Source organism: Heloderma suspectum, chromosome 1 (assembly GCF_057233095.1).
Source record: "Heloderma suspectum isolate Gila_16-S chromosome 1, 16-S_ref, whole genome shotgun sequence".
NCBI lineage: Eukaryota > Metazoa > Chordata > Lepidosauria > Squamata > Helodermatidae > Heloderma > Heloderma suspectum.
Window position 1 is genome coordinate 424,695,457 of NC_139458.1, and position 24,997 is coordinate 424,720,453.

General features: G+C 44.7%; 1 protein-coding gene across 3 annotated transcripts in view; it reads left to right on the plus strand.

Annotated features, from left to right (window-relative positions):
* SPTBN1 (spectrin beta, non-erythrocytic 1) overlaps positions 1–19,406 on the plus strand; it is a 265,559-nt gene extending 246,153 nt beyond the window's left edge. For all 3 annotated transcript variants that reach the window (XM_084829248.1, XM_084829250.1, XM_084829249.1), the window contains 7 exons: positions 143–339; positions 860–963; positions 3,007–3,070; positions 11,233–11,471; positions 13,204–13,377; positions 16,662–16,704; positions 18,017–19,406. In XM_084829248.1, coding sequence (XP_084685374.1) covers positions 143–339; positions 860–963; positions 3,007–3,070; positions 11,233–11,471; positions 13,204–13,377; positions 16,662–16,704; positions 18,017–18,232 — 1,037 coding nt within the window. In that variant the 3' untranslated portion in view covers positions 18,233–19,406. The remainder of the gene's footprint in view (positions 1–142; positions 340–859; positions 964–3,006; positions 3,071–11,232; positions 11,472–13,203; positions 13,378–16,661; positions 16,705–18,016) is intronic.
* The last annotated feature ends 5,591 nt before the right edge of the window (positions 19,407–24,997 follow it).

A 24,997-nucleotide genomic window follows, 5' to 3' on the forward strand; every position in this document is an offset into this window, starting at 1 on the left:
CATCTCAAGCAAATATTCCCTTCTCTGGGGGACGATGTAACACACAGTGTCTTTAAGAAAACACCCTCTGTTGTAAGAAACCTGAGCATATTACATGGGATTTGCTGGCCCTGAGCATGAAATGTTTCTGACTTTGATTTAGTTTTGGAAGTGCACCAGTTTTCAAGGGATGCCAGCGTTGCGGAGGCCTGGCTGCTGGGGCAAGAGCCATATTTGTCAAGTCGTGAGATAGGGCAAAGTGTGGACGAAGTGGAAAAGCTCATCAAGAGGCACGAAGCATTTGAAAAATCTGCAGCAACTTGGGACGAGAGATTTGCAGCTCTTGAAAGACTTACTACGGTGAGTCGCAGGAGCCATTTCAGGTTCTTTCTATACAATTGTTGTCAACTGTTTTAAAACTCCCAGTTCGTTGCATCAGTTTTAGTAGATTATTTGATTAATAGGTCACGTAAACTTACATATAAGTAAGAACATTAGTTCTGAAGAAAAAAGCATACTTTGTGTTTTGATGTTGCGCAGTTCTGTAATAGCACATCACCTCAGAAGAGACATCCCATCCTGTGTGAGAGAAAATAGAGAATACCTCTTCCAAGATGATGCTTTCCATCTGCAGCTTTTATAAATCCTTGAGTTTAAAGGCATGTAAAAAATAAAAAATATTTATTTATATATATATATATATATCTGCTGCTGATTAATTGAAGGCATCTTAAAAAAACAAAACAAAAAGCAATAAATAACCCAACAAAAAATTGAGGGCACCTTTTCATCCTAGTGGATTCCAGGGCATTATACAAGACCTAAAAGTTGTGTTTTTCTTAAACCTCACCTTAATCTTTCCTCCCCTCACCCACCCAAGTTGGAATTGTTGGAAGTACGTAGACAGCAAGAAGAGGAAGAGAGGAAAAGGCAGCCTCCTTCTCCAGAGCCGAGCCCCAAGACCGGAGAGGAGTCTCAACAATGGTAAGTGTGCAGGTGATTGGGAGAAGGAAGCAGAAAAAGCAGAGCTTGTACAGCGCCCTAGTTACGCGTGTGGGTTGTGAGCTTGGAAGTCTCTCAGGAGAGGTCAGTTAAGTTTCCTTCTTGTTGCCTGCCTCAGGTGAAAATTATTGAGAGGGAGGGAGGGAGGACTTCATTGATTTGTATGTAGTGTGCATAGCACTTTGCAGGGTAGCATTAGAAACAAAGGGAGCTCCCTACTCGGCGTAGTTTGCAAGCTAAACTTCAACTGTGAGGGATGCAAACCAACAGAAGAGAGAGCAAGAGTGAATATATGTCAATGTAGTTACATGTACATTTGGGGAAGATGCTCCCTCTGATATAACCTTCTCCAACCTGGTGCCCTCCAGATGTGTTGGACTACAACTCCCAGCATCCCCCAACAAGTTGGGCTGTGGCTCAGTGGTATAGGACCCTTGCTTGCCATACAGAAGGTTCCAGGTTCGATCTTTGGCATCTTCGGGTATGGCTGGAAAAACTCTTGCCTGAAACCCTGGAGAGCTGCTGCCAGTCGGAGTTGATGATACTGGGCTAGATGGACCCATGATTTGATTAGGTATAAAGCAGCTTCCTATGTTCCTAACACATCTGGAAGGCACTCTGATATCTCAGGCCTTGTTTGAAGGGCTTCAAAGGTCAGCACCAGCATCTTGAACTTTGCCAGGAGGAAAATAACCAGCCAATGAAGGTCCAACAAAATAGGAGTTATATGTTCTCTGTGATAAGCAGAAATCAATCTGGAGAGAGGTGAGAGGACTGAAGTGCGTCAAGGACAGGCGTTGAAATGGAAAGTGTGTGGCGCTCTAACATTTATGTGGCAGGGACCAGAGAAAGGGCCTGGGTCTTCACTTCCTATCGCATATTTTTGTTTATTTATTGAGAATATTTATATCCCACTTTTCCCTTTTAAAAATGCTCAAAGCAGATTGTAACAAACAATAAAAACAAATTTGAAAAACTAAAAATTAATAAGATCAAAAGAGATTAGAACAGGTGAAAATTTTAAAACATCTTCCAGGGAGCTTAAAGCAGTCAGTTATTCATGAAGCCAAGTGCCTAATGAAGAACAAAGGTCTCCATGAAACAGTGGAAAACTATCCAAAATGGGGCAAGACAGGCCTCTGTAGGCAGGGCGTTCCTGCATCCCAGCCAGTGCCAGGCAACTCAGATCTTGTAATGAGGAGAGCCTCTCTGCTAGATCTTAATGAGTGGGCAGGCTCATATGTCTATCCCTCCTTGAGGAAGCAGGGCCTTATGGAGTGGTTTTCAAACTGGGGCTGTTTGCCTGACATAACAGCGGGGTACGTGTGGCTGCCAGGGGTTGTCTTGTCTTGCGAACCCAGCAAGCATGGGTTATGCAAGGGTTAAACAACCCTAAAACATGCTATGGGTTATGCGAGGGTTGTTTAACCCTCATAATACCCATGCTCACCAGGTTCACATGGCATGACAACCCCCGAAGTGGGGTTGCATATGCGTTGTGGCTCCCATAGGCACAGTGTCTCGTTGTGGCTCATTCACATGTCCTCCAAACCTAGTCACTGTGTCCCATGGAACCATGGGAGGTCCTCTAAAGCTCATCGGAAGTTTGTGTTCAAATGAGAAGATCAGTAATGGCAGGGAAGCTTCCCTGAGAGACACTCCTTGCCCACCACCACAGATCTTTCCCTGGCAAGTGGCAGCCAGCACTCCTAGTCAGATCCCCTACATCAGGGGTCGGCAGCTTGTGGCCCTCCAGATGTTGTCAGAGTGCAACTGATATGATCCCTCACCATTGGCTATGCTGGCTAGGGCTCATGGTCAGCAACATCTGGAGGGCCGCACACACATTCCTCACCCTGCCCTACATGACATGAGTAAATGGGTGTTTGCCTGCCCCCTGCTGGTATGGAGTCTCCTGCAGGTGCCAAGGTCTTGCCAGATGTGTTGGCAGATGCCTTGGCAAAAGTGCTGCTGCAGAAACTGACCTAACGTATTATTCTTGTGCTTCTGTTTCTCTCCCAACAGGGACAGCACAAAAGGAGAACAGGTCTCCCAGAATGGTTTGCCACCAGACCAGGAATCTCCCCGGGTTAGTTACCGCTCCCAAACCTACCAAAACTACAAAAACTTTAATAGCAGATGGACAGCTAGTGATCGGCCTCGGTCTGGACTCTGAGACACAAAGCAATATGCAGGAGGCCATTGGCTACATTTCTTTCCATTTCTCTTTGTTTGCCTCCAAGTTCCCTTTACTGCTTCTCTCACCCACACCCCCAATCCACTCAGCTTTTATTTAATGAGTAGCCATTACACATACACACACACACACACACACACACCAGCCTGCTTTTTATATATATGTTGCCTTAATTCTAATACTTTGGATGCCTTCAGGCACTTGGTTACATTGTGATGACACTTTGTTTCATGATCTTTTGTTGTGAGTTTTTCATTTCGCTAATAGCCTTGAGATTTTTGCAGCTAAAGCCATCCCTTTATGTAATTGAAATGTAATGAGATTTCATCATAATGGAAGACAAGAAGTAGAGTCTTGACAGGTATGATGCTTCTAGCTATACTAACAGGTTTGAGTCCCACAATGCTAGCAAACGAGCTGCACTGTCGGCAAATGCATTACGCACGTGACCCAAGCTACACACAGAAGGCTCTGTGCAGAGGAGGCTGGAGGGGGAATAATACAGGGGAAGGGAAGAGAGCAACAAGAGTGTTACTCTTGCCTCACTGGTGGGCTTCAGTTATTCCCATAATCCACCACCATAACTCTGTGGATATAAAGGGAGCTATGCTAATTTTGCAATGGCACTCTGAGGTCTTTGAATGTGGAGTGGTATACAAATACTGTAAATAAATAAATAAACTGCGAGCAGATGTCAGATTCAACCCTGCATTCTCTTAGAAGCACAATAAGACCCCTTGAAAGCAGCGGGACTCTCACAGGGATTCCCACTGTGTGACAGTTGTAGGCTGCATTCGCACATCACTTTAAAACCCAAATTCGGGCTTAGCAGGCCCCAGTGTGAACAAGCTACATACTGGTGTAGGCAGCGCGTTTGCTCCTCCCTTTGTGAGAGTGGGTAAACAAACCAGGAGGCATTGCTTTGCATGACATCCAAACCATGGATTATGGTTAAGTGCATCTAAATAAATCAGTATTATTATTGTAAACCGATGACAAACCATGGCTTAAAGCTGGTTTTCTGGCTTTGGGGCACCCTTAACCGTAATCCCAGACTTGGGCATCACATGACGCTATTCCCTTCCTGATGTGTTTACCCACTGCTATGAAGGGAGGGTGTGAACCAGGAGTCAACTGGCTGCATGCAGCAGCACACGGCTTGTTCACATCGTGGTGTATTAAGCCAGAATTTTCAGCTGAATTGTTGTGTGAGTGCGGCCATAGTAGAAGCAGAGGGAGAGCCTTGCCTTTCTCCCAGGAGCAATTTCTTACCACAACTAGGTCTTTCAGGCTGCAACCCTAAACACTCTTACTAGATAATAAGTCTCACGGAAAGTGGGACTTGACTTCTGAGGACACATGGTGAGGACTGCGCTGTCCATGAGATTGGCGTTCTGTGCAACTGTAAAAACATTTTACAGATAAAATGGTAGGTTTTAAGAATGTAAACCTCCCAGGTTATATCTGCATCTGTTCACTTTGCTGGAATTGTTGAAAACCACTCTGGTTTTCTCCTTTGAGCCAGGTAAATTGGGCTGAGGGAAGGGGTCTTGTATTCTTCCCCCTTCCTAGCATGACTGCGTGTGCTGGGAAAGGGAGCAGCCCTTCATGTTCCTGTGCTCATAAACCATGCCCAGATGAAGAGAATGCTTTCCTTCCCACATGCCGGGGATGATGTCCTGGGGGAGGGGGGTGTATCTCATTGAGGAACACGTGGAGTGGATCAGCTCCTTGATGCCCAGTGTCTATTTTTCAGCATAGGGGGGCCTTAACTCTGTCCATGGATTCAGTCCTTCCCTTCCCCCTTCTACAAGTGCATGTTTTAAGGGGAGAGCTGCAGAGGAGAGAGGGAAGAAGTAGGATCATGTCTTAGTGGCAAAGGCAAACAGACGTTGCATCATGTAGAGAGAAGTGGGTTCTGTGAAGAGTTCTCTATCACTGTGGAAGAAGGCGGAAGTGGCAACAGCTCTCTTCTGTGAACCACTGTCCATCCTAGATGTCCACTGCAGGAGGGGCTTCATGCAGCTGCACTTAATGCAGCTCATGCAGACTTACACTTTAGGGCCAATTCAGAGTCTGTATCTGAAACTTCTGCTTGCTGAATGTTCCTCCCCAAAAGGAGAAGTGCAGGTTGAGGAAGAGGAAAGGAACCAGAAATGTAGTACCACTAGGCAGTTCCTTGTTTGCCACATTGGTATCCCATCCTTACTTCAAGGAGTGGTGTGTGGATGGGATTGCTTCATTTCGTTCTCACCACATCCCATTGAGGTAGGTTAGGTTGAAAAGTAGTCAAGTTGCCCAGGACCACATAGTGCTCATCATGGCTGATAGACCCAGATAAAGAACTCTCTTAACGCATAGTTCGCTACAGAAACTGGCTGTCGAGCAATCCTTCTCCCCAGGGAATCCTGGGAAATGTAGTTCTGTGACAGGTCTAGGGATCTCTAGGAGAGAATTCTCAGCATACTCACAAGTTACACAAACCAGGATTCTTTGGAGAGAAGCCATGACAGCTAAACTGGTATAAGTTTCTAGTTATAGCAGTTTCTAGCTTTACTATTACGTTATATTGTTTTTATAATTTTATGTACACTGCCCCTGGGATCATCCCTGCTGTGAAGGAGTGATATAGAAAAATTCAGAATACGTAATTAAATAAATTGTATAGATATAGCCACCGTCACTATAGGAACTGAGGTGTGTGATGCCTCCCAATGAAACACAGAGTAGGGTGGCAAGCTGTAAGGGAGCGCCCACCCCTAAGTTAGGACCACCAATCTACATATAGCACACATTGAAAGAGTAGAGAAAAATGACACATTTTATTTTAAGAGTGGGTAGTGATGAAGATTGCTAAAAAATATATGCTAAGTGGTGACTACATCCTATTAATTAATCTTAGATAAAAGTTTCATTAAAAACATGTTTCATTTACATAGTGGAGTCTTAATAATGGGCATTTGTGAGATTTCTTCAAGTTTATTTGTTCTGCCTTTTGCATTATGACCTTGTTATTTCAGAAAGTATTTCTGTTGTAATCTTCACCCCCGGTAAAAGGGCTAGTTTCTAACCTTTAGCAAACCCTCTGTCATGCCTCAGAGTCTACATAAAGTGTACCAGATGCGTTTCAAAGCATTGTCTGGCAAAATACATTGTCAAGAGTAAGAAGGCCAGGATTTTATATTTTCTTGCAAACTTGTATTTCTTCATTATCATGCATGTCTCTCTTTTTTTTCTCTTGTCAGGATTTCAGCATATAGCTTCATAATGCTTTTTAGAGTTCCTTATATCAATGTATTTACATGTTTTAGTGCTTCCTTTACACCAGTATTAGGTCTCTTTCCCCTCAAAGTGCATTAAAGCATGCAGGAATCAAAGCCGCCACTTGAGCAGAAAAAGGGAATGGTCAAATCTGTTCTGTTCTGTAGCCATGAATGCCTAAGAGATGTTCAATTTGATAATATTGGCTACATATAGCTGACATCCTGTGCAAAACTAGTATAAAAGAAGCACATCTGAATCCCAGAGAGAGAGAGACTGCAGTTCTCTCCTCCTATATTTTGAGTAAAAAAAATAATATCACAAAATTATGTTAGTTCACAGAACAGTGTGCGGGGCTCTCACATCTTTGCACAAGTACCTTGATTCCTCATCTAATGGTGCAGAAGTGCAAGGGGAAAACCCCCCTGAATGTATTACTTATTCATGCACTTTGAAAAGCAAAGAGGGTATTTGAAGTCACACCCTCTCCCGCTGCCATGTTGCATCTTATGGTCAGGATTTACATACCTCAAGAACAAGCTAGCCACTAAACTGACTTGCAATTAACCTTCCAGGGATGAAAATATGTATCCAGAACATGCTTGTGTTTATCCGTTTTTGTTGCTGCTGTTATTAACTATTGTCACACATGGTGTTGTGTCTGCATGCTCAAAGCATGTTTCCCATTAAAGGTTTATTTAGCTCTATTCTTTTTCCCCCATTGTGTCATCATGCATCGTTTGCATACATGTGTACTTCTCTTTTATTGTGGAAAGCACTTATTTTTTTAAAAGAGGCTGCAAAAACATTTGCCACTGAAAAGTGTCCAGAGAGCTTTTTCATTGTGTTAAGAAGATGGCAGTACTGCAGTGAGTTAAAGCCAGACCCACATCAGTCTTGAGCTGCACTAGCACAGTCTCCTCACCACCACGACACCCCACCCTTGCCAGCACAGGCAGGCAAGCCCCAGGCAACTCAGGAGCCAGATCTACAGCCACAACACTGTATTGGCTCTGCAAGGCCGGAAACTGGGAAGCACCAATGGTCACTCAGTGAAATAAACTGTCAGATTTACATAGGGCTTTGAGTCTCTGTGCTACTGATGCAGGGATGGGAGGGTCACATCCCGAGTGCAACATCCTGAGTTTGCATATACCACGAATTTTCCATTATACAAGCTTCCTTTATTTCCCCATTTGATAGAATCTTAATGGGAAGAATCCCACAGATCTTCCTGTTTACATTCCCTGCTCTAATGCAGGATGGATATTCTCTATACGTAAGGATCTCCAATTTAACAAGTGCCCAGTTGTTCATTTGAAACCAGCAAGGAAGCAAGTTCAGCACTCTCTCCTGGTTCCATGGAACTTGTTGCACCATTGATTAATTGCTCTTATACTAATCCGAGGAAGTTTTTTCCTAATTTTTGAGCAAAGTCCACTTTCTCACAATCTCTTCCCAGGTATATACCTAGGTAAGAGTAACCACAAGTTAAAAAAAAGCATTCATGTTTGTCCACATGTTCTGCTTAGCTGAGCCTTTGGGTTGCCTGCCAGGCCATTAAGCTCTTTCACGAGGGGGGTTCATACTGACAGCTAAACTTGATGATCAGATCTAGTTGAGTTCCAGAACTGAGAGTTCTCATCGAAAATGACAGATTGGCTCTTATAAATTCAGTGGATTAGAAGGAAAGATACATTGAAAATATAAAATGTTACAGGCTCCAAGGTGGCTTATTGTACATGTCTGCTGAGAAGTAAGCTCCACTGATTTATGTGATGCTTGCCCAGGAATAAGAGGGTATAGGATTGCAATCCTAGAAAACTAACTGCTCAATCCTATGCATGCTTAGTTGGAGGTAAGTGTCATTGTTTCCAATGGAGCTTACTCCTAGGTAAGTATGTATAGCAGGGGTGGGCAACCTTTTTGGCCCCATGGGCCACATGCAGTGCTGGGTGGCAAGTTGGGGGCTGCACAGACACGCACACATATATCTACACACACTCCCTCCTGCCCCCCCCATCTCAGTGTGCAGCAACAGGGAGGTTTAAACCACTCCTTCCTCCCTGTAGAGATCAGGGGATGGAATTGCTGGGGGGGGGGTTAAAGGCCCCCCCCTGCTTCCAGCAATCCTGATTCAGATCACTAGGGAAGAGAGAGAGGCTTTAACCTTCCCCACCCCCGGCCCAATGATCTCTGCATTGGGATCACTGGGAGGCAGTGAGGTTAAAGCCTCTTCCCCCACTCCTCCCAGTAATGAAGATCCAGATTGCTGTTTCCTCGCTGCTAATAGCAGTAGGGAAACCGTGATCTGTTCCCTGCCCCCCTCCCCCGATGGCCGAATAGCTTGGTGGCAAGGAAAGATGACTGGGGCACCTGGGATTCCTCAGGCTGCACAAAGAGAGGCCATGAGCCACAGGTGGCCTATATGTGATATATAGGATTGTGTGCAGCCTAAATTTGCCCAGCTGAGCACACTACTGAAGTTGATTTGCCCTCTTTAAACTCAAATGCAGAAGTATTTAACATCGGACCACTTGCATCTCTTTGAGTCAGTGTTTTAAAAAGGATGCATAAACAGCCATAGGAACATAGGAAGCTCCCTTATACCGAGTCAGACGATTGGTCCACATGGGCCGGAATTGTTGATTGCTGACTGGCAGCAGCTTTCCGGGGTTTCAGGCAGGAGTTTTTCCAGTGCTCTACCACAGAGCTACAGCCCAAATGCTAGAACTAGACTAAATGATACAAAATAGCATTATTTGCACTCACATGTGGAACTGACATACTGCTTACTGATTGCAAAACTTAGGCATTTTGAATTAGGGTTTTTCATGGGCCATGTTGTTACTGGAAAGGAAGGAAGGAGATTATTTATAATCAATATTTATATGCTGCTTTTTGAACCCATATGTGGCCCCTAAAGTGACTTACAAATATAAAAGAATAGCAATAAAAATGGGGTTTAAAAAACAACTGACCATTAACTTACTAAAAATAGCACCATAAACTAAACTGTATGGATCAGACAGTGTAAAAAGCACATTTAAACAAAACAGTTTTAACAACCTTGCTGAAGACTGGGAGGAAAGGGAGTAACAAAACTTCCCAAACAGGGAGTTCCAGAACTTAGGTGCCTCCACTGAGAAGAGCATGTCCCGTGGAACCCTGGAGGTCTTGAATGGATGGCCAACATACTACAGGGGTGGGAGTTATGAGATGAGCTATAACCACCATCCACAAGGCTCACAGTAAACCACTTTAGCAAAATTGGCAGTTGTACAGCTTACTGCATAATAATTCTGCTGCTTCTGAATTGCCCCAACCTTGGCTGGAGCAGCAAAAATGTCTTTTAATGATGATGCCTTTGAGGAATCCTTGCTTGTCCTCAATGTAAAAATGGCACAGAGTGTTTATAATCTACTACTAAAGCATTGAGCGGTGCTAGGCTTTAGTAACTTGCTAATAATCCCCACACTCCAGTTGTGTAACCCTTTGTGGGCTGCTATCAATGCCTTTTCTGTGGCACAGAATGGAAAACCCCAAATCCTTGATAAACGTTACCTATCCCAACTGGGACCAAGCCTATGTTGCGAAAGTTTAAAGCTTTCAGGATTCCGGTTGTAAAAGATTTGGGGAATGAAATGGCTGCTGAAGACATCAAGAATGTGACCAGTCAGAGCTGGCCCAAGTAGGCTTCTCAGTATCGGTACAACGGGCAACGTGACCGACAAAGCGAGTGATGGCCAAGCCCTTGGTTCTGTCTTTGTTTGGGGGTAAATAGACGTGTGATGTTGAGTGGTTGTAGTGTTTTCCTAGCTCCTTTAACACCCAATCCAACCTACCCAATTCCAAATTCCAACAATGGAGACTTGGAAAGAAATTTAATATGTTTAACTTTTGACCTATCTCTTTCCACCTTCCTTCTTTCCCTTTTTAAACCTGCCTGTCTTTGAAAATCCAAGTTCTTTAACAAGGATGGTGGACCTGATGGAAATGCATGTTGTCCTCCAACTTCCCAATTTCTGCATGTTGTCTTCTGATTATGCTGTCACCTTGGGGATGGGATAGGTGGTAGTGGTGTGGAGGGGGTAGACACATTTGCAGAAGCAAATGGACAGTTCTGTGCCAAATCAAGGTGTGTCTGTGAATGCTGCTGACTGTATTCATTCACTGGCTTAATACATCATTAGAGTTACTGCACAGACTCAACTGCAGTAATTTTATAAATGTATGAAAGATGGCTTATGTGAATCAGTTTAATTTTTCTTTCCATTCTTTCTGAATTTACAGAAGTGAGATTCTTACTATTGCAATATTTGAGCAATCAAAAATGCTTGCAGTTAAAAAATGCGGCCACAATCCAGGGCTCCACACATGCACCAGTTTCTCATGACCAGTTATAGAATGGCAAAGAATTGGATTCTCTATAGCCATTATTGGAGAAGACAGAGTTGCATGTACAGTTTGCATTTGCTGGATTGTGCCACATTAAGGATTTGATTAGCAGAGCCAAGTGTGGTAAAACTCTCACAGATGGGTTATCCCTTCTTCTTCCCTTGTTACTACTTCACCTCTGTCGATTGGGTACTAATCTATTGATATTTCCTCATTCCTTCGGCCTTCTGTTTCTTCAGTGGGGTGTAAGAACAGTTTTACTGGATGACCTAGGCTTTTGTAGGCAGTGTGCAAGACCTGCAAATGAACATTTAAGGTGTTCTTTTATTAAAGGGAAATTCTTTCTGATACCTTCTCACTGAACAGCAGTTACATTTCTCACTCTTGTTTCTTAGATGGGAGAAGCAAGAGAAGCCAATGAAATGGTCAATGGGGCAGCAGATCAGAGGACAAGTTCCAAAGAAACGAGTCCAGTTCCTTCACCAACAGCAGATCGCAAAGCCAAAACAGGCCTCCAGGCTCAGACTGCTGCTACCCTCCCAGCCAAAACACAAGAGACACCTTCTGCTCAGATGGAGGGCTTCTTGCATCGTAAGCATGAATGGGAATCACACAGCAAGAAAGCCTCAAACAGGTATTGTATTTGAACTCAGATCAGGAGAGTTTACTGATTGGTTGATGAATTTGATTTTGATCCTGTTCTATCCCATAGACCAGGGGTGTTGAACCTCATGCCTGGGGTCCCAGTCTGGCCCCCTGGAGTTTCCCAGATGGCCATGCCCCCTCCCCATGTCACCAGGTGGTTCCCAGTTTTCCCCACGCTATAGAGGAAAGTCACCAGAAGACCCATTGTGCACAAGAAGTGAGGGTGGTATGCTACGATTACTCCTTCATGCCTGAATTTCCTCGAGAAACAAACCTCTTTAAGAGTCCTCAAGCTTCTTGGCTTATAATTCCTTGTTTTCAAGATTATTTATCTTCTCTGGATGGTTCAACCTTGGAATTTGGGAGGATTTCTTAACTATCTATGTTGGCCACCTGCCATCCATTATAGCTTGTCTTTGGGTGGTACAAGAATTCATAAACATTGATAAGACCTGAGAACATGACCACCACAACAGGTGTGATTAATGAGGCTGTTGTTGAAAACTGCACGTAGCAAAACAAACTCTCAGGTATATAAATCCCCCAAGGTTTAGCCCATGCTGAATTTCAACGCAGACCTGGACCTGCTGTGTGCTGGACGTTGGCTGGGATCTCTCTGTAGTTGTTTTGCTTGGAGTTCCCAACAACTGAACGGGGAAGTAAGCCTTATATCTTGCTTAGTAGATTTCATTTCTCTGTATCACTTTAGCCTGCTACTTAATAACATCTTCAGCTTCTATCCATTTGTGTGTTCATTGCCTCTGAATCCTCTTAAGAACCTTTGCCTCTTGGCAAGACATACCCCCTGTCAGTTTGGTAGTTTCCCAGATTTTGCATGTTTTCTTCCCCCATTCTAAAAGGTTGAAATGCTTCTTGTAAGGCTTAGTTACTGGCAGTAACAGCCTTAAGCTTAAATTAAAAGGGCTTTTGGGGGCATGAATTTCCATTAAAATAAGGTGTGCACTCTCTGCATGCTTTGTTTTAAACAGAAAATGCTACTTTTTTGCCACTGCCGCCGTGCCAAAATTCAGCAGTAATTTGGCAGCATAGCAATTTAGGGGGTGTGTGTGTGTGTGGCCCCCAATAGGTCCCAGGGGGGCAGGGGTGGAACTTGGACCCTCTGAAGTTGCCCACCCCTGCTCTAGAGCCTTCAACTGACTGACTAATGAACTGTGGTGCTAACAGTGTTACATTTTTTTTCTTTCCCCCTTTTTTTTACTTCTTTTGGTGGCTATATCTGTCTTGAAAATGTCAAGGGTTTTACTGCATTGATGGCTTTAACAGCATTTCATTATGCTTAGGTAAACCACTTTGGGAGCCCATTTTGGATTGAAGTGGTAACTATTCAGTGACTATATAAATGATGCTTCCAAGTTCATGGGTTTGAGATGCATGGCACATCATTGCTTCCCTTCTGAGAAAATCAAATGTGCTTACTTCCAAACCGTATTCCTATTCATAGACTAAACTAATGCCATAAAACCGGAGAATCTCTAGAATTCTTCTATTTGGCAAACAGTCTTACTTCTCTCCTCCTTCTCCTCCTTCACCGAGAACTGTGCTATCCATGCTTCTTGCACATGAATGTATTTCTCTTCTCCCAGCAAAGAGCGTGATCTGTTTACGTAATACTACAGTGATAGAAAAGTAGAGAGAAGTTGTGCTTCTTTTTGACAGTGGCCTTAATAATGCTTGCTTTGTTGTTTCCTTTGTCTCCCAAGATCCTGGCATAACGTCTACTGCGTTATTAACAACCAAGAGATGGGCTTTTACAAAGACACGAAGGCTGCTTCCTCGGGCATTCCCTACCACAGCGAGATCCCTGTGAGTCTGAAAGAAGCAGTGTGTGAAGTGGCGGTTGAATACAAGAAGAAAAAGCATGTGTTCAAGCTAAGGTAAGACCTTAGCATCTCTTTCTGTGGGAGAGGATTCTGTGGAGCACCCTAACTGTTCCCAGTCCCCCTAAACCAATGGCTTTCAAACAGTCTACCTTCAGGAAACCTTTTTCCACATCAGTTGTTCTATCAAGAAAATCCAGTGCGTTTGCGACAGAACACCAGTGCACTGCAGAGGTCACTGCACCCTAGAACACAGCCTGTTAGTTCATGTGGGGCACCAGTCAGGTCTGTTGGGCTTCATTCTTCCCCTTGCATTCCTCACCAGCTCATAAACCTTCTCTCTTCCAATATTTGGTGGGCCTAATAAAAACTGGGTTACTTCGTTATGTTTTGTGGCGTGCATGGTTCCAGAACAGGAACTCATCTTTTTACGATTTTTTTCTTGCCACCATGTGGATGGGGAGGTTTGTTGAAGAACTAGCTCAAAAAGCACAGAGGACTGCAATCAGCACTTAAGTCCAAGGCCCCAAATTTACCAGAATCTCTTTTGCTGTTTGCAGTGGTACAGTTGCTCTTCCGGACTGATCTTAATTCTCCATGCTAGTGGCTTTGGGGGAGTGGTATTACAGCATCATAACTGAGAGCTCCAGCATTCCGATCACACCGAGGCAGTCATCAGTGTGTGCTTTTAACCCTTTTGTTTTCAGGGCATGGATAACAACAGTCTGTCTTCAAGTGGCAATGCAATCTCATCCTCCTTCAAAGGTTCTTCATAGTTTTTTCAAATGTAAAAAACAAAATTCTTCTTTACACCTTGCAGAAAGTTGCTTAGCATTATGTTACCTTTAAAGAAAGAAGGCAAAGCAAATAAACCTTATCTAAGCTGTTTATACAAACGCCAGGGAGAGATTTTTAAGCTTCTTAAAAATAATAAAGAAAGAGATTGAGAGATGCCAACTCACCAACAGGGGAAAATGGAATGCTTTGGAGAATTCGACATCTTCCTCGTTGAAGCCAAAGAGCCTCCAGCTATGTGATTCATTGATTATTTTTCACATTTTTATATTCTTTCGATGGTCTTGACACATTGTTAATACCAGGAGCTGCTGAGCTGAGTGTAGCATTGTGCCAAAAAAAATGTCCTGCCTTTTCATGTACAGATGATTCAGAGGTAGGCAAAATAAACTCTCTAATTCAGGCTTCCCTAACCTGGTGCCCTCCAGATGTGTGGGATTGCAATTCCCATAATTCCTAGCCAGCATAGCCAAATGCCTTGATGGCTGGGAATTATGGGAGCTGCAGTCCCACACATCTGGAAGGCACCAGGGTGGGGAAGGCTGCTGTAATGATTAGAATCATCGAATTGCAGAGAGCCTTGAAGACCAGCCCCGCCTGATGAAAGAAACCCAGAGCCAGAACATCGCCCACAGAGAAGTGTCCACCCTCTGCTTCAAGACCACCTCACTTCATGTATATGCTGTTGGGGTCTGAGCTGGAAAGAATTGTGAGTTTATGGTGGTTAGTTCCAGTGGAGGCTGGTGGCTCCAGTGTCAGTGGAGTGATGAATCTACTCTGGGCTTCAGTCAGAACCAGACAGAACTCTAAAGGAGCTATCCAAGGCTGAACCCAATAGCTCCTTTAGAGTTCTGACTGGAACCTGGAGAGGATTCATCACCCTACTGACATTGGAGCCACCAGCCTCCACTGGTTTTCAGATGGTTTATTTTGGTCGTAGACCAGCACATGTAAAATACAAAGTACTAAAAATACAGGGAGTCAAAACCAAATAACTACAAAACAGTATAATAAGAACATAAAAATTCCAGTGTGAAAATATTTTATCATCACTCTCCGACAAGTGATAGCAGCTGCACAGAGACTAGCCTCCACTGGTTAGTTCGATGGAAACGTTGGCCCAGTGTGCTGCTGCTGTAGAAGGGGCAATTTCCCTGTTGTGGATCATAAGGAAAGGAATCGAAAATAAAACTGTCCATATCATAATGCCCTTATACAAATCTACGGTGTGGCCACACTTGGAATATTGTGTACAGTCCTGGTTGCTGCCTTTCAAAAAAGGATACGGTAGACCTGGAAAAATGCAGCCAAAGCACTACTCTGGAGAAGGCCCTCTGTCACGTCACCACCAGCCAGGCCACTAAAGGCAGCTGGACATGGAGATGGTCCCCTGAGTGATCTGATACACATGCAAGTTGATGTTGGAGGAGGTGGTCTTTCAGGTGTATATATATACTTACGTGCTTGGCAGCAGGATATAAAATTGTCCTGGGAATCCAAGGGTGGCTCTCAATGCTGTAGGTTCATGGAAGATAAGGCTTTGTTGTTGTTCAGTCGTTAAGTTGGGTCCGACTCTTCATGACCCCATGGACCACAGCATGCCAGGCTTTCCTGTCCTCCGCTCTTTTTAGCCTTGTGATACGTTCCATGGGGTTTTCTTGGCAGGAATACTGGAGTGGGTTGCCATTTCCTTCTCCAGTGGACCACATTTTGTCAGAACTCTCCGCCATGACCTGTCCGTCTTGGGTGGCCCTGCACAGCATAACTTATGGCTTCACTGAGTTACTCAAGCCCCCTCGCCACAACAAGGCAGTGATCCATGAAGGGGAAGATAAGGCTACTTCTCATATTAACGATGTGCTTGATTGCTCACATCCTGTTCCTAGGCTTTTCAGAGACATCTGATTTGCCACTGTGGGATGCCAGACTAGATAGGCCTTTGGTCTGAACCTCTCCTTATATTTGTTTATGTTCTTCCTCAGGGATAAACAGACATATGAACCTTCCCCAGGCTATGATTTTGATGATGGGAGGGAGCAGTAGGATGTCTCTCGCCTGACTTCAATTTTAACACAAGAAGCATGTTGCAGTTGCAACCCTGGGACAGGTATCACTGCCCCAGGAACACCCAGCTTAACGTTGGATGTAGCAGCAGGCATACCTAATGCACTGGAGTGAGGGCTGGGAGGTTCAGTCTCCAAATTAGGACATGTGTACACCGCTGGGGTGTGGCACATGTGACCTGCCCAGAGAGCTTTGGCTATTGAGCGGTATAGAAATATGACAAATGAAATGAACAGTCAGAACACATGTGGTAGCCGCCTTGAGTGCCATTTTTGGGTAGAAAGGCAGGGTATAAATTACATACATACATACATAAATACCTCTGAAACTAATGATGGGCTGGTGTGAGTGGTACATACAGTGAGTCTTGACTGGGATTGTTGACCCAAGAACAAGGACTGCAGTCCCTGTTGCTCCTACCTGGGAGACAGGAACAGCTACCATGCTTGATTCTGATCTGAATTTGTCATTCCTGTTTGCAGGTTAACTGATGGCAATGAGTACCTCTTCCAAGCCAAAGATGACGTGAGTTTCTGTCCCTTGTTCTGTTCTTTCCATTTTTCTAAAACAGTGTCAGTGTTACTAGTGTCCTTGTGTTTCCATGATGGGTTAGCTTCTCATTCTGCATTAAGGAATAGATTTTCAGTGTTTTCTGGTTGGCAAGGGCCTTCCTCTTACCCCTCAGCCTATGTGTTGTTATGACGTCATCATGCCAGGCAGTTCTTGACTTTCATTTTTCCATTCGTGATGGACACACGCTTTTGGGGTGGGGCCTGTAGAATTTCTGAGCTCCCGGGAATGGGGGGTGTATTCCAGACCCCACTCTCAACTCTAGCAGACATTATCATTGTAATTTATCTTTAGGCTGAGTTTATAGGCTTGGCTATTCAGAGCTTCATGCCCCAGATCTGTCTGTGCCTAGTTGGCAACTGTCTTTTCTGGGAGCCAAGGCAAATAGTCCATCCTGATCGAGGATTTTAAAAACTCCCCATATTCTCTATCTGGAGATAGGAGTGTAGTGGGCAAAGGAGAGATGTTTTCACCAGATTTCCAGATGCAAGCAAAGGGAGGGACCACAGCTCAATTGCAGAGCAGCTGTTGGCATGGAGAAGGTTTCAGGTTCAATCCCTGGAATCCTGAGCTAAAAGGAGCAAGTAGCAGCAGGTGATGTGAAAGACCTCCTCCCTGAAGCCCTGCAGAAGGACAAGTAGTCTCACCCAATATAAGGCAGGTTCTTGTATCCAAATGTACCCAATTCCCCCAGGTTCCTTTGATCAGATTGCAGACTCCTTTGCAAGCCCCATCCACAACATTCCCACCTTTTGGGTGAATTTGACATCTTGCTTTCTTCAGCTCATTATCTTTTTTCTGCACGTTTTCTGTCTCAAAGGTCCATTTACATCAGGGGGTAGAATCTCAAGCCCAGGGGTCAAATCTGGCCCACCTGGGTTCCCCATCCAGCCCATCTGGGTTCCCCAGATGGATATGCTCCCTTTCCCTCTCCACCCACCAATCATTTGGTGGTTTCCCAGCTTTTGTGCAGTTTGTTCTCGATTCTGAAAGGTTGAAATGCCTCTCCTGGGGCTTAGGAACTGGCACTAAGAACTTTAAGCTACAGCGTTCTGGTATTTTTGATATTTTGGCCTTATATCCCCTTTTGCCCTGCCCACCACTGGAATGTGGCCTCCAAGAGCTGCTCTGAAATGGGATTTGGCCCTTGGACTGAAAGAGGTTCTACATCCCTGATTTACATTTACAAAACAGTTATATTTTAAAAGTATGGTGCAGGAAAGCTAGACTCCTGCAAATCTCTCAACACTGATGTTTTGTTTTACAGGAGGAAATGAACACATGGATCCAGGCCATCACCTCTGCGATCTCCTCGGACAAAATCGAGTTGTCCACAAGCACACAGAGCACCCCAGCCACGAGCCGTGCCCAGACCCTGCCCGCCAGTGTGACAATAACCAGCGAGTCCAGTCCTGGCAAACGGGAGAAAGACAAAGAGAAAGACAAAGAGAAGAGATTCAGCCTTTTTGGGAAAAAGAAGTGACCTCCCTGCTTATCTGTACACGCTGCACTTCTCCAACCGTTCCAGTGGAATTCCAGCATGCAAGCTCAGAACCAATACATTACTCTCCGTGCCTAATGTTCCTCAATGTGATTTAATTTTTTTTTATTTATAGAGCATTTTTTTAAAAAAAATACACAAAAAGATTCTAAAGTTACAAATGTCTGAGGTGCATTGGGCAGTTTCTGAGTAAGAGAGAACACCAGGTTTCTTTTTTGTTTTGTTTTCTTCCCTTTTCTCTCTTGGTTTCTTTTTTTTAAAAGTGAAGTTAATGTAGATTAGATCTTACTATTTAAACTGTTCCTCGATTTTTTGAGGCTGTCTTGAAAAACAATCCCCCACTTAGTGTTATGGGTATGCAAGGCAGCGGTGCTTACAAAGTTAACATGCCCATCAGAGACAAGTGTACACAGTTTTTTTTCCACTTCCATCTGAGGTGGTTGCGCTGAGTCTTGACTACTCAATTCTCCCCACTGCGAATCTAACCTGTAATGAAATGGTAGCGTATTCTCTTTACCATAGTAGAGTGCAGCCCAACATTAACTTACAGACCAAAACCATTTGCATCCAGGCATCTGAATATTATTAACACGATCGTGACTCTTTTTCCCTCCTGCATCCAGCAACGACAGTTAAGAATGTTGGTATGGGCAAGAAGGACTTAGCATACTGATAACAGTTTTAAATAATCTGTAATTTCAATTTTTTTTTTTTGTTGAAATACATTATATTGTATGTTTCAGATAATTCTAGTAAAAAGTATAATAAGACTAGATGTATAATAAAAAAAACCCTTTAAAATCATTGATTAAGTGTAAAAGTGGAACTGAATCATTTACTGGAAAAAAGTAATGTTACTCCAATGGTTAACATGCTTGTCAGCTGCTGCACCGTGTTATAATTTTGCTACATTACCTTTGCTCTTTGATACATAGTGTGCATTTCTCTGTCACTGTAACTATTGTAATGAACAATTTTCATCTGACTGCACAATCAGACAAAAATACATTTAATAGGAATGAATTCTCAATGACTGGGCCTGTAGTCAGGATAGTACTGGGACTGGCTTTCGGTTGTACGGAACTGTACCTCTAGACTTTTACCCTATCTGTTAAATATATGCTATGTCATTAAATGCTTTTAAAACTAGCCTGATAGATTCAGATTCCTTCTTCCTGCTTCTCTCTTTAAAAATATGATATTAATATCTCAAATATTGCTTGGGAAGAAAGAACAAAAGCAAAATAAATTAGGAACACAGGAAGCTGCCGTATACTCTCAGACCATGGGTCCGTCTAGCCCAGTATTGTCGACACCGACTGACAGCGGCTCTCCAGGGCTTCAGGTAGGAGTTTTTCCAGCATTACCAGGAGATTCTAGGAATTGAAACTGAGACCTTCTGCATGCAAAGTAGGTGCTCTACCACTGAGCTACAGCCCTTCTTGATCTGACAAGAATATAAGCCATCTGACAGGAATATACGCCAGGGGTGGGCAACATGCAGCCCCCAGGAGGACTTTTGCAGCACCCACTGGGTCCCCTGCCTCCATGCTACAGCCCCACCACAGCAGCATGCTCCCCTCAGTCTGCCAAACAGCTGTTTAGTGGGCCTGGAAAAGTGTGATTCTGCTGGAGGAGTGATTCTCCCCACGTGCCTTATTTCCCAACAGAATTGTTGGTTCTGCGGAGAAACAGGATGCACGAGGATCACACAACCTGTTTCGGCATAATCACACTCCCCAGCCCACCCCCCTAGCCAGCCAAATAGCTCTTTGGTGGGCTGGGGACATGTGCAATTCTGCTGGGAAACAAGACACATGCTCCTTGTACTCTGTTTCCCAGCAGAATTGCTGGGAATGCAGCCACACGGCCATCTCAGGTTGCAGCAGTGGCTACAGTGGGGGAGAGGTGCACCCCTGGAGGGTTCCAGGGGTCCAGTGCAGCCCTCCAACCCTCCAAAGTTGCCCACCGCTGATACAAGCAAAGGAATTTGTGCACAGGTCTGGGTTCTTGCATCCTTTACCTTACTGCATCATGTTGACTACTTTCTCTCTATCATTAATGCCTAATACTGTTTCCCTGATCTTGTCCACAAATAAACTAGGATTTAGGGAATGGGAGAAGATTATACACATTCTTGCCACCACCACCACGTGCACAAATACTCTGTGTGCCCCTCTCTATCCGGGTTTGGTGGTATGTGTCAGAGCCAACTGGTATTAAAATGACCTATGGATTTTCCTAAATTCACTAAGAACCAGGGATTGGATCCAGGTTTGTGTATGTGCAGTTGGGCTGGTGGAAGCAGACTCTCCACAGAATATATCCACAAGTGCAGTGGATCTGTGTACCAGATCCACTGCACTTGCAGAAGCATGAGAGCTGCTATAGAATTTGGGTTCTTGGCATTCTTTAGTTTACTGCACTGTGTTTAACCCCTGGGGCTAGAAGTGGTAAGTTCTATAGCAGCTCTCCTGCTTTTGTTTGTGCAGGATGTTGCACAGATTCACACCAAGCAGTAGAACTTCTTTTAGTTTCACTTCTCACATACTGATCTAGCTTAATGTGTATAACAGGCCTGTGAACGGAAGACACCATTCACATACGGAAGAGCTTTGGGCATCCAAGCTCTAATCTTAATCAGCAAAAAAGGGTGCGCATATGCTTAACGTTATATACAACCTTATCAGCTCTTCCTTCTACACACAACCTTCCAAGACCCTGATACATCAGTTAGAAATTACATCCGTTTTATGTTATTGTGAGCGAGATCAGCTGCTGGCGGAATCCACAAAGTGATTTTTGACATCCTTTACAAAATATGGAAATGTCTTGATCTTTCTTTTGTTCCTTCACCTTTCTCCTGCACAGAAAACAGTCCTTGGATTTCTGGATCATCCAGGCCTGGCATAACTTACATCATTCCCCAGCTGTGCCAACCAGTCAATTTGATACATCCCTTCATTGCCCATTCGTATACAGACCTGCTCAGCCATAGAGCTTGACAGGCTACTGAGTACCCATGCCTTACAGTGAGGCTCTTCTCTGCCCATGGTCACTGTGATGCCCTGTCTGTTGCCAGGCCCTTTTCCTCTGGTACCATTGGGCCCTCCATCCTTCTTTTGGCTCCTGCTCCTCACAAAGACCATTCCATGCAATCCAGATAAAATGAGTCTTCCTCAAGAAGATGGGGCCAGTGACATGCACAACGTAAACGAGCAGGGAGCCAGCAGCACAGTCCTGCTCCTGCCTTTTCCACATATACATTGCACATCTGAATAAGGTTGGAAAAGGGCTCAAGAGAGATGCATAAGGAGCGCTAGGTCTGTGGAACAGTACAGGGATAACCTGCAGGAGGCCCCAGGCTCAAACCCTTGAAAAGGCTGGGAGTGTGCCCCCCTGCCCATCCCTGACAGACACACCCGAGAGAATGCAGTGCCAGAACCAAACAGGAAGCACTGATCTCACATGACCCAGGTTGTCCATCACCCAGCCCCTGCCATCCCAGCTTGCCACTTCCCTAATCCAGGCCTGGCCCTACCATTGGGCAGAGTGAGATGGCTGCCAGCTGATTTGGGTGTTGTGGAAGGGCAGCAAATTGTTAGTTCTTACTTTGTGGGGGAGTGGAGTGTTAGTAATAGTATTTTTACTCCCAGGGAAAAGTGCTTGTGGGATTTCTTGCTTCAGGTGCCAAATAGCCTGGCCAGCCCTGGGTACTATGCTCCTTGGCTTGGGGCAGGGGGTGCCATTTGCTGTTCTATGTCGGGCAGCAAAACATCTTGGGCTGCCCTGATTCATGCTAATTTGCTTGATTGCCTGGGCCTACTAGTAACTGACCCACCAAATCTCATTATCCCTTTCACAAACACACATAAATGCACACTGACTGGTTCACCACACCAGTAGTGACCAGGATAATTGTGAATTTTTAGGGGCCTGCCCTCTTACCCTCACTGGAACTTATGTGGGCAGACATGGAGAGGCTGCAAACACTGAGCTCTGTTAGCAGTCAGGTCCCTAGCCTCCCCTCCAACACAGAATCCCATCCTGAGGCCAGCTGCAAAGCGAAAGAATCAGTGGGGGGAACGAAGAGATCCCCATCAACAAAGACACTGCAGCACTAACAAAATGAACACTTGCACTGAAAGCAGCAGGGAAAGGATGAGTTCTGTAAGCAGAGCAGATTACAAGCATCACCAAGAGTCTTGCCCTTGTGCCCTTCAAAGACTGCAGGGTCACAGGTATGGTGCCTCTCAGTGGCGTGTATGGCTTTACCATAACTATCTGTTCAGCAGGTACAGGACCCCACTGGAAGAGGTAGGCTAGCAATCCCTCAGATTAACACCTGGCATCCTGAGTGGGAGATGCTGCCACTAGCTGTTGAGGGAGCAAGGACTTTTTAGTCCAGGGATGGAGAACATCAGGTCCACAGGGGTCCTCATCCAGCCCACCCGCCTCTGTCCCAGGCCCCACCCTCTCCCCTGTTCTGAGAAGACAAATGTGAACAATTTGCTTTTCCTATGCATTCTTCCAAGGCCAGGCTGTTTGTGCAAAGTGCCTGTTCTCCATATTTCTCCTCACCAAACAGTCAAACTGCATGTTATGCTGGTGCTATTAGTGGCTTCCCTCCTGAGGCAAACTGCAGCGGGAGAGCCAAGGAGTGGTAAGACTGCAAGCTTTCAGGCTTCATGGGTGCAGTTCAATAGATGTAAAAAGAGTGTTCATTTTCACAGTCTTACCAACAGCCATTGGCCCAGTAAAACAAGAAACAAATAAATAGCAACACCTTTTGTATTCTGTGTCTGTCATGCTACTCTGGCATGTTACCAGGGAGGAGGAAGTCCTAAAGACAAAGCTTTTTCGCACTGAAAGATGCTGTTGCTGTTTATGGAAAGCTCAGCCTTAGCAACCAAGAACAGCAGAGTCCCAAAAGATCTTAAGTGCCATGAGATGGGGCGGGCGGGGGGGGGGATTGAGAACAGCTCCTGAAGCAATTGATTTCTACATCTTCCAGATCAGCCTTCCTCAATCTAGTGCCCTCCAGATGTGTTGGACTACAATTCCCATAATTCCCAGCCAAGCCATCTAGAGGGCACCAGGCTAGAGAAGGCTATTCCAGATCTACAGCAATTCAACAAATTAGTTGTATATAACCAGTGGTGCAGCTAGGAAATTTTAGACCCTGGACTTAATGGTCTTGGGTGAGGGAATTTTATACAGCCATGTGTATTGCTTCAACTGTGAAGCACACAACTAACATTTCTCTTCCTGCCCCACTCCCCGGCATGACCTTTCCATGCTTTACAACCGCTTCTACAATCCTTAAATGTTAGAATATAAAGAAAATACTCTAAGCATGTGCAGTTTGCATTTTAAGCACATTTAGGGTGCAATCAAACTACCGCACAATTGTGCTCATTTCACATGCCAGCAAGGTGATGCTCAAAATCCTACAAGCTAGGCTTCAGCAGTATGCGAACTGAGAACGACCGGAAGTACAAGCTGGGTTTCGAAGAGGCAGAGGAACTAGAGATCAAATCGCCAACATTCGCTGGATCATGGAGAAAGCAAGAGAATTCCAGAAAAACGTCTATTTCTGCTTCATTGACTACGCTAAAGCCTTTGATTGTGTGGATCACAACAAACTGTGGCAAATTCTTAAAGTGATGGGAGTACCAGACCACCTTACCTGTCTCCTGAGAAACCTGTACGAGGGTCAAGAAGCAACAGTAAGAACCAGACATGGAACAACCGATTGGTTCAAAATTGGGAAAGGAGTACGACAAGGCTGCATATCATCACCCTGCTTATTTAACTTCTATGCAGAGTACATCATGAGAAACGCCGGGTTGGATGAATCAGAGGTCGGAATTAAGATTGCCGGGAGAATTATCAACAACCTCAGATACGCAGACAATACCACCCTAATGGCAGAAAGCGAAGAGGATCTAAAGAGCCTCTTGTTGAGGGTGAAAGAGGAGAGTGCAAAAGCTGGTGTGAAATTCAACATTAAAAAAACGAAGATCATGGCATCTGGCCCCATCACTTCCTGGCATATAGAAGGGGAAGAAATGGAAGCTGTAACAGATTTTATTTTCTTGGGCTCCAAGATCGTCGCAGACGGTGAATGTAGCCATGACATTAAAAGACGCTTGCTCCTTGGGAGGAAAGCTATGGCAAACCTAGACAGTATAGTAAGAAGCAGAGACATCACCTTGCCGACAAAGGTCTGTCTAATCAAAGCTATGGTTTTCCCAGTAGTAATGTATGGCTGTGAGAGCTGGACTATAAGGAAGGCTGAGCGCCGAAGAATTGATGCTTTCGAACTGTGGTGCTGGAGAAGACTCTTACGAGTCCCCTGGACTGCAAGGAGGTCAAATCAGTCCATCCTAAAGGAAATCAACCCTGAGTGCTCATTGGAAGGGCAGATACTGAAGCTGAAGCTCAAATATTTTGGCCACCTAATGCGAAGAGAAAACTCTCTGGAAAAGACCCTGATGCTGGGAAAGACTGAAGGCAAAAGGAGAAGGGGACGGCAGAGGATGAGATGGCTAGATAGCATCATGGATGCAATGAATATGAACTTGAGCACACTCCGGGAGAGAGCGCAGGACAGGAAGGCCTGGCGTGCTATGGTCCATGGGGTCACGAAGAGTCAGACATGACTGAATGACTGAACAACAACCTATGCATGGTTAGACAGAAAAAAAACCTACAACTCCCAGCCGAAGCCAGCCAACCATGCTG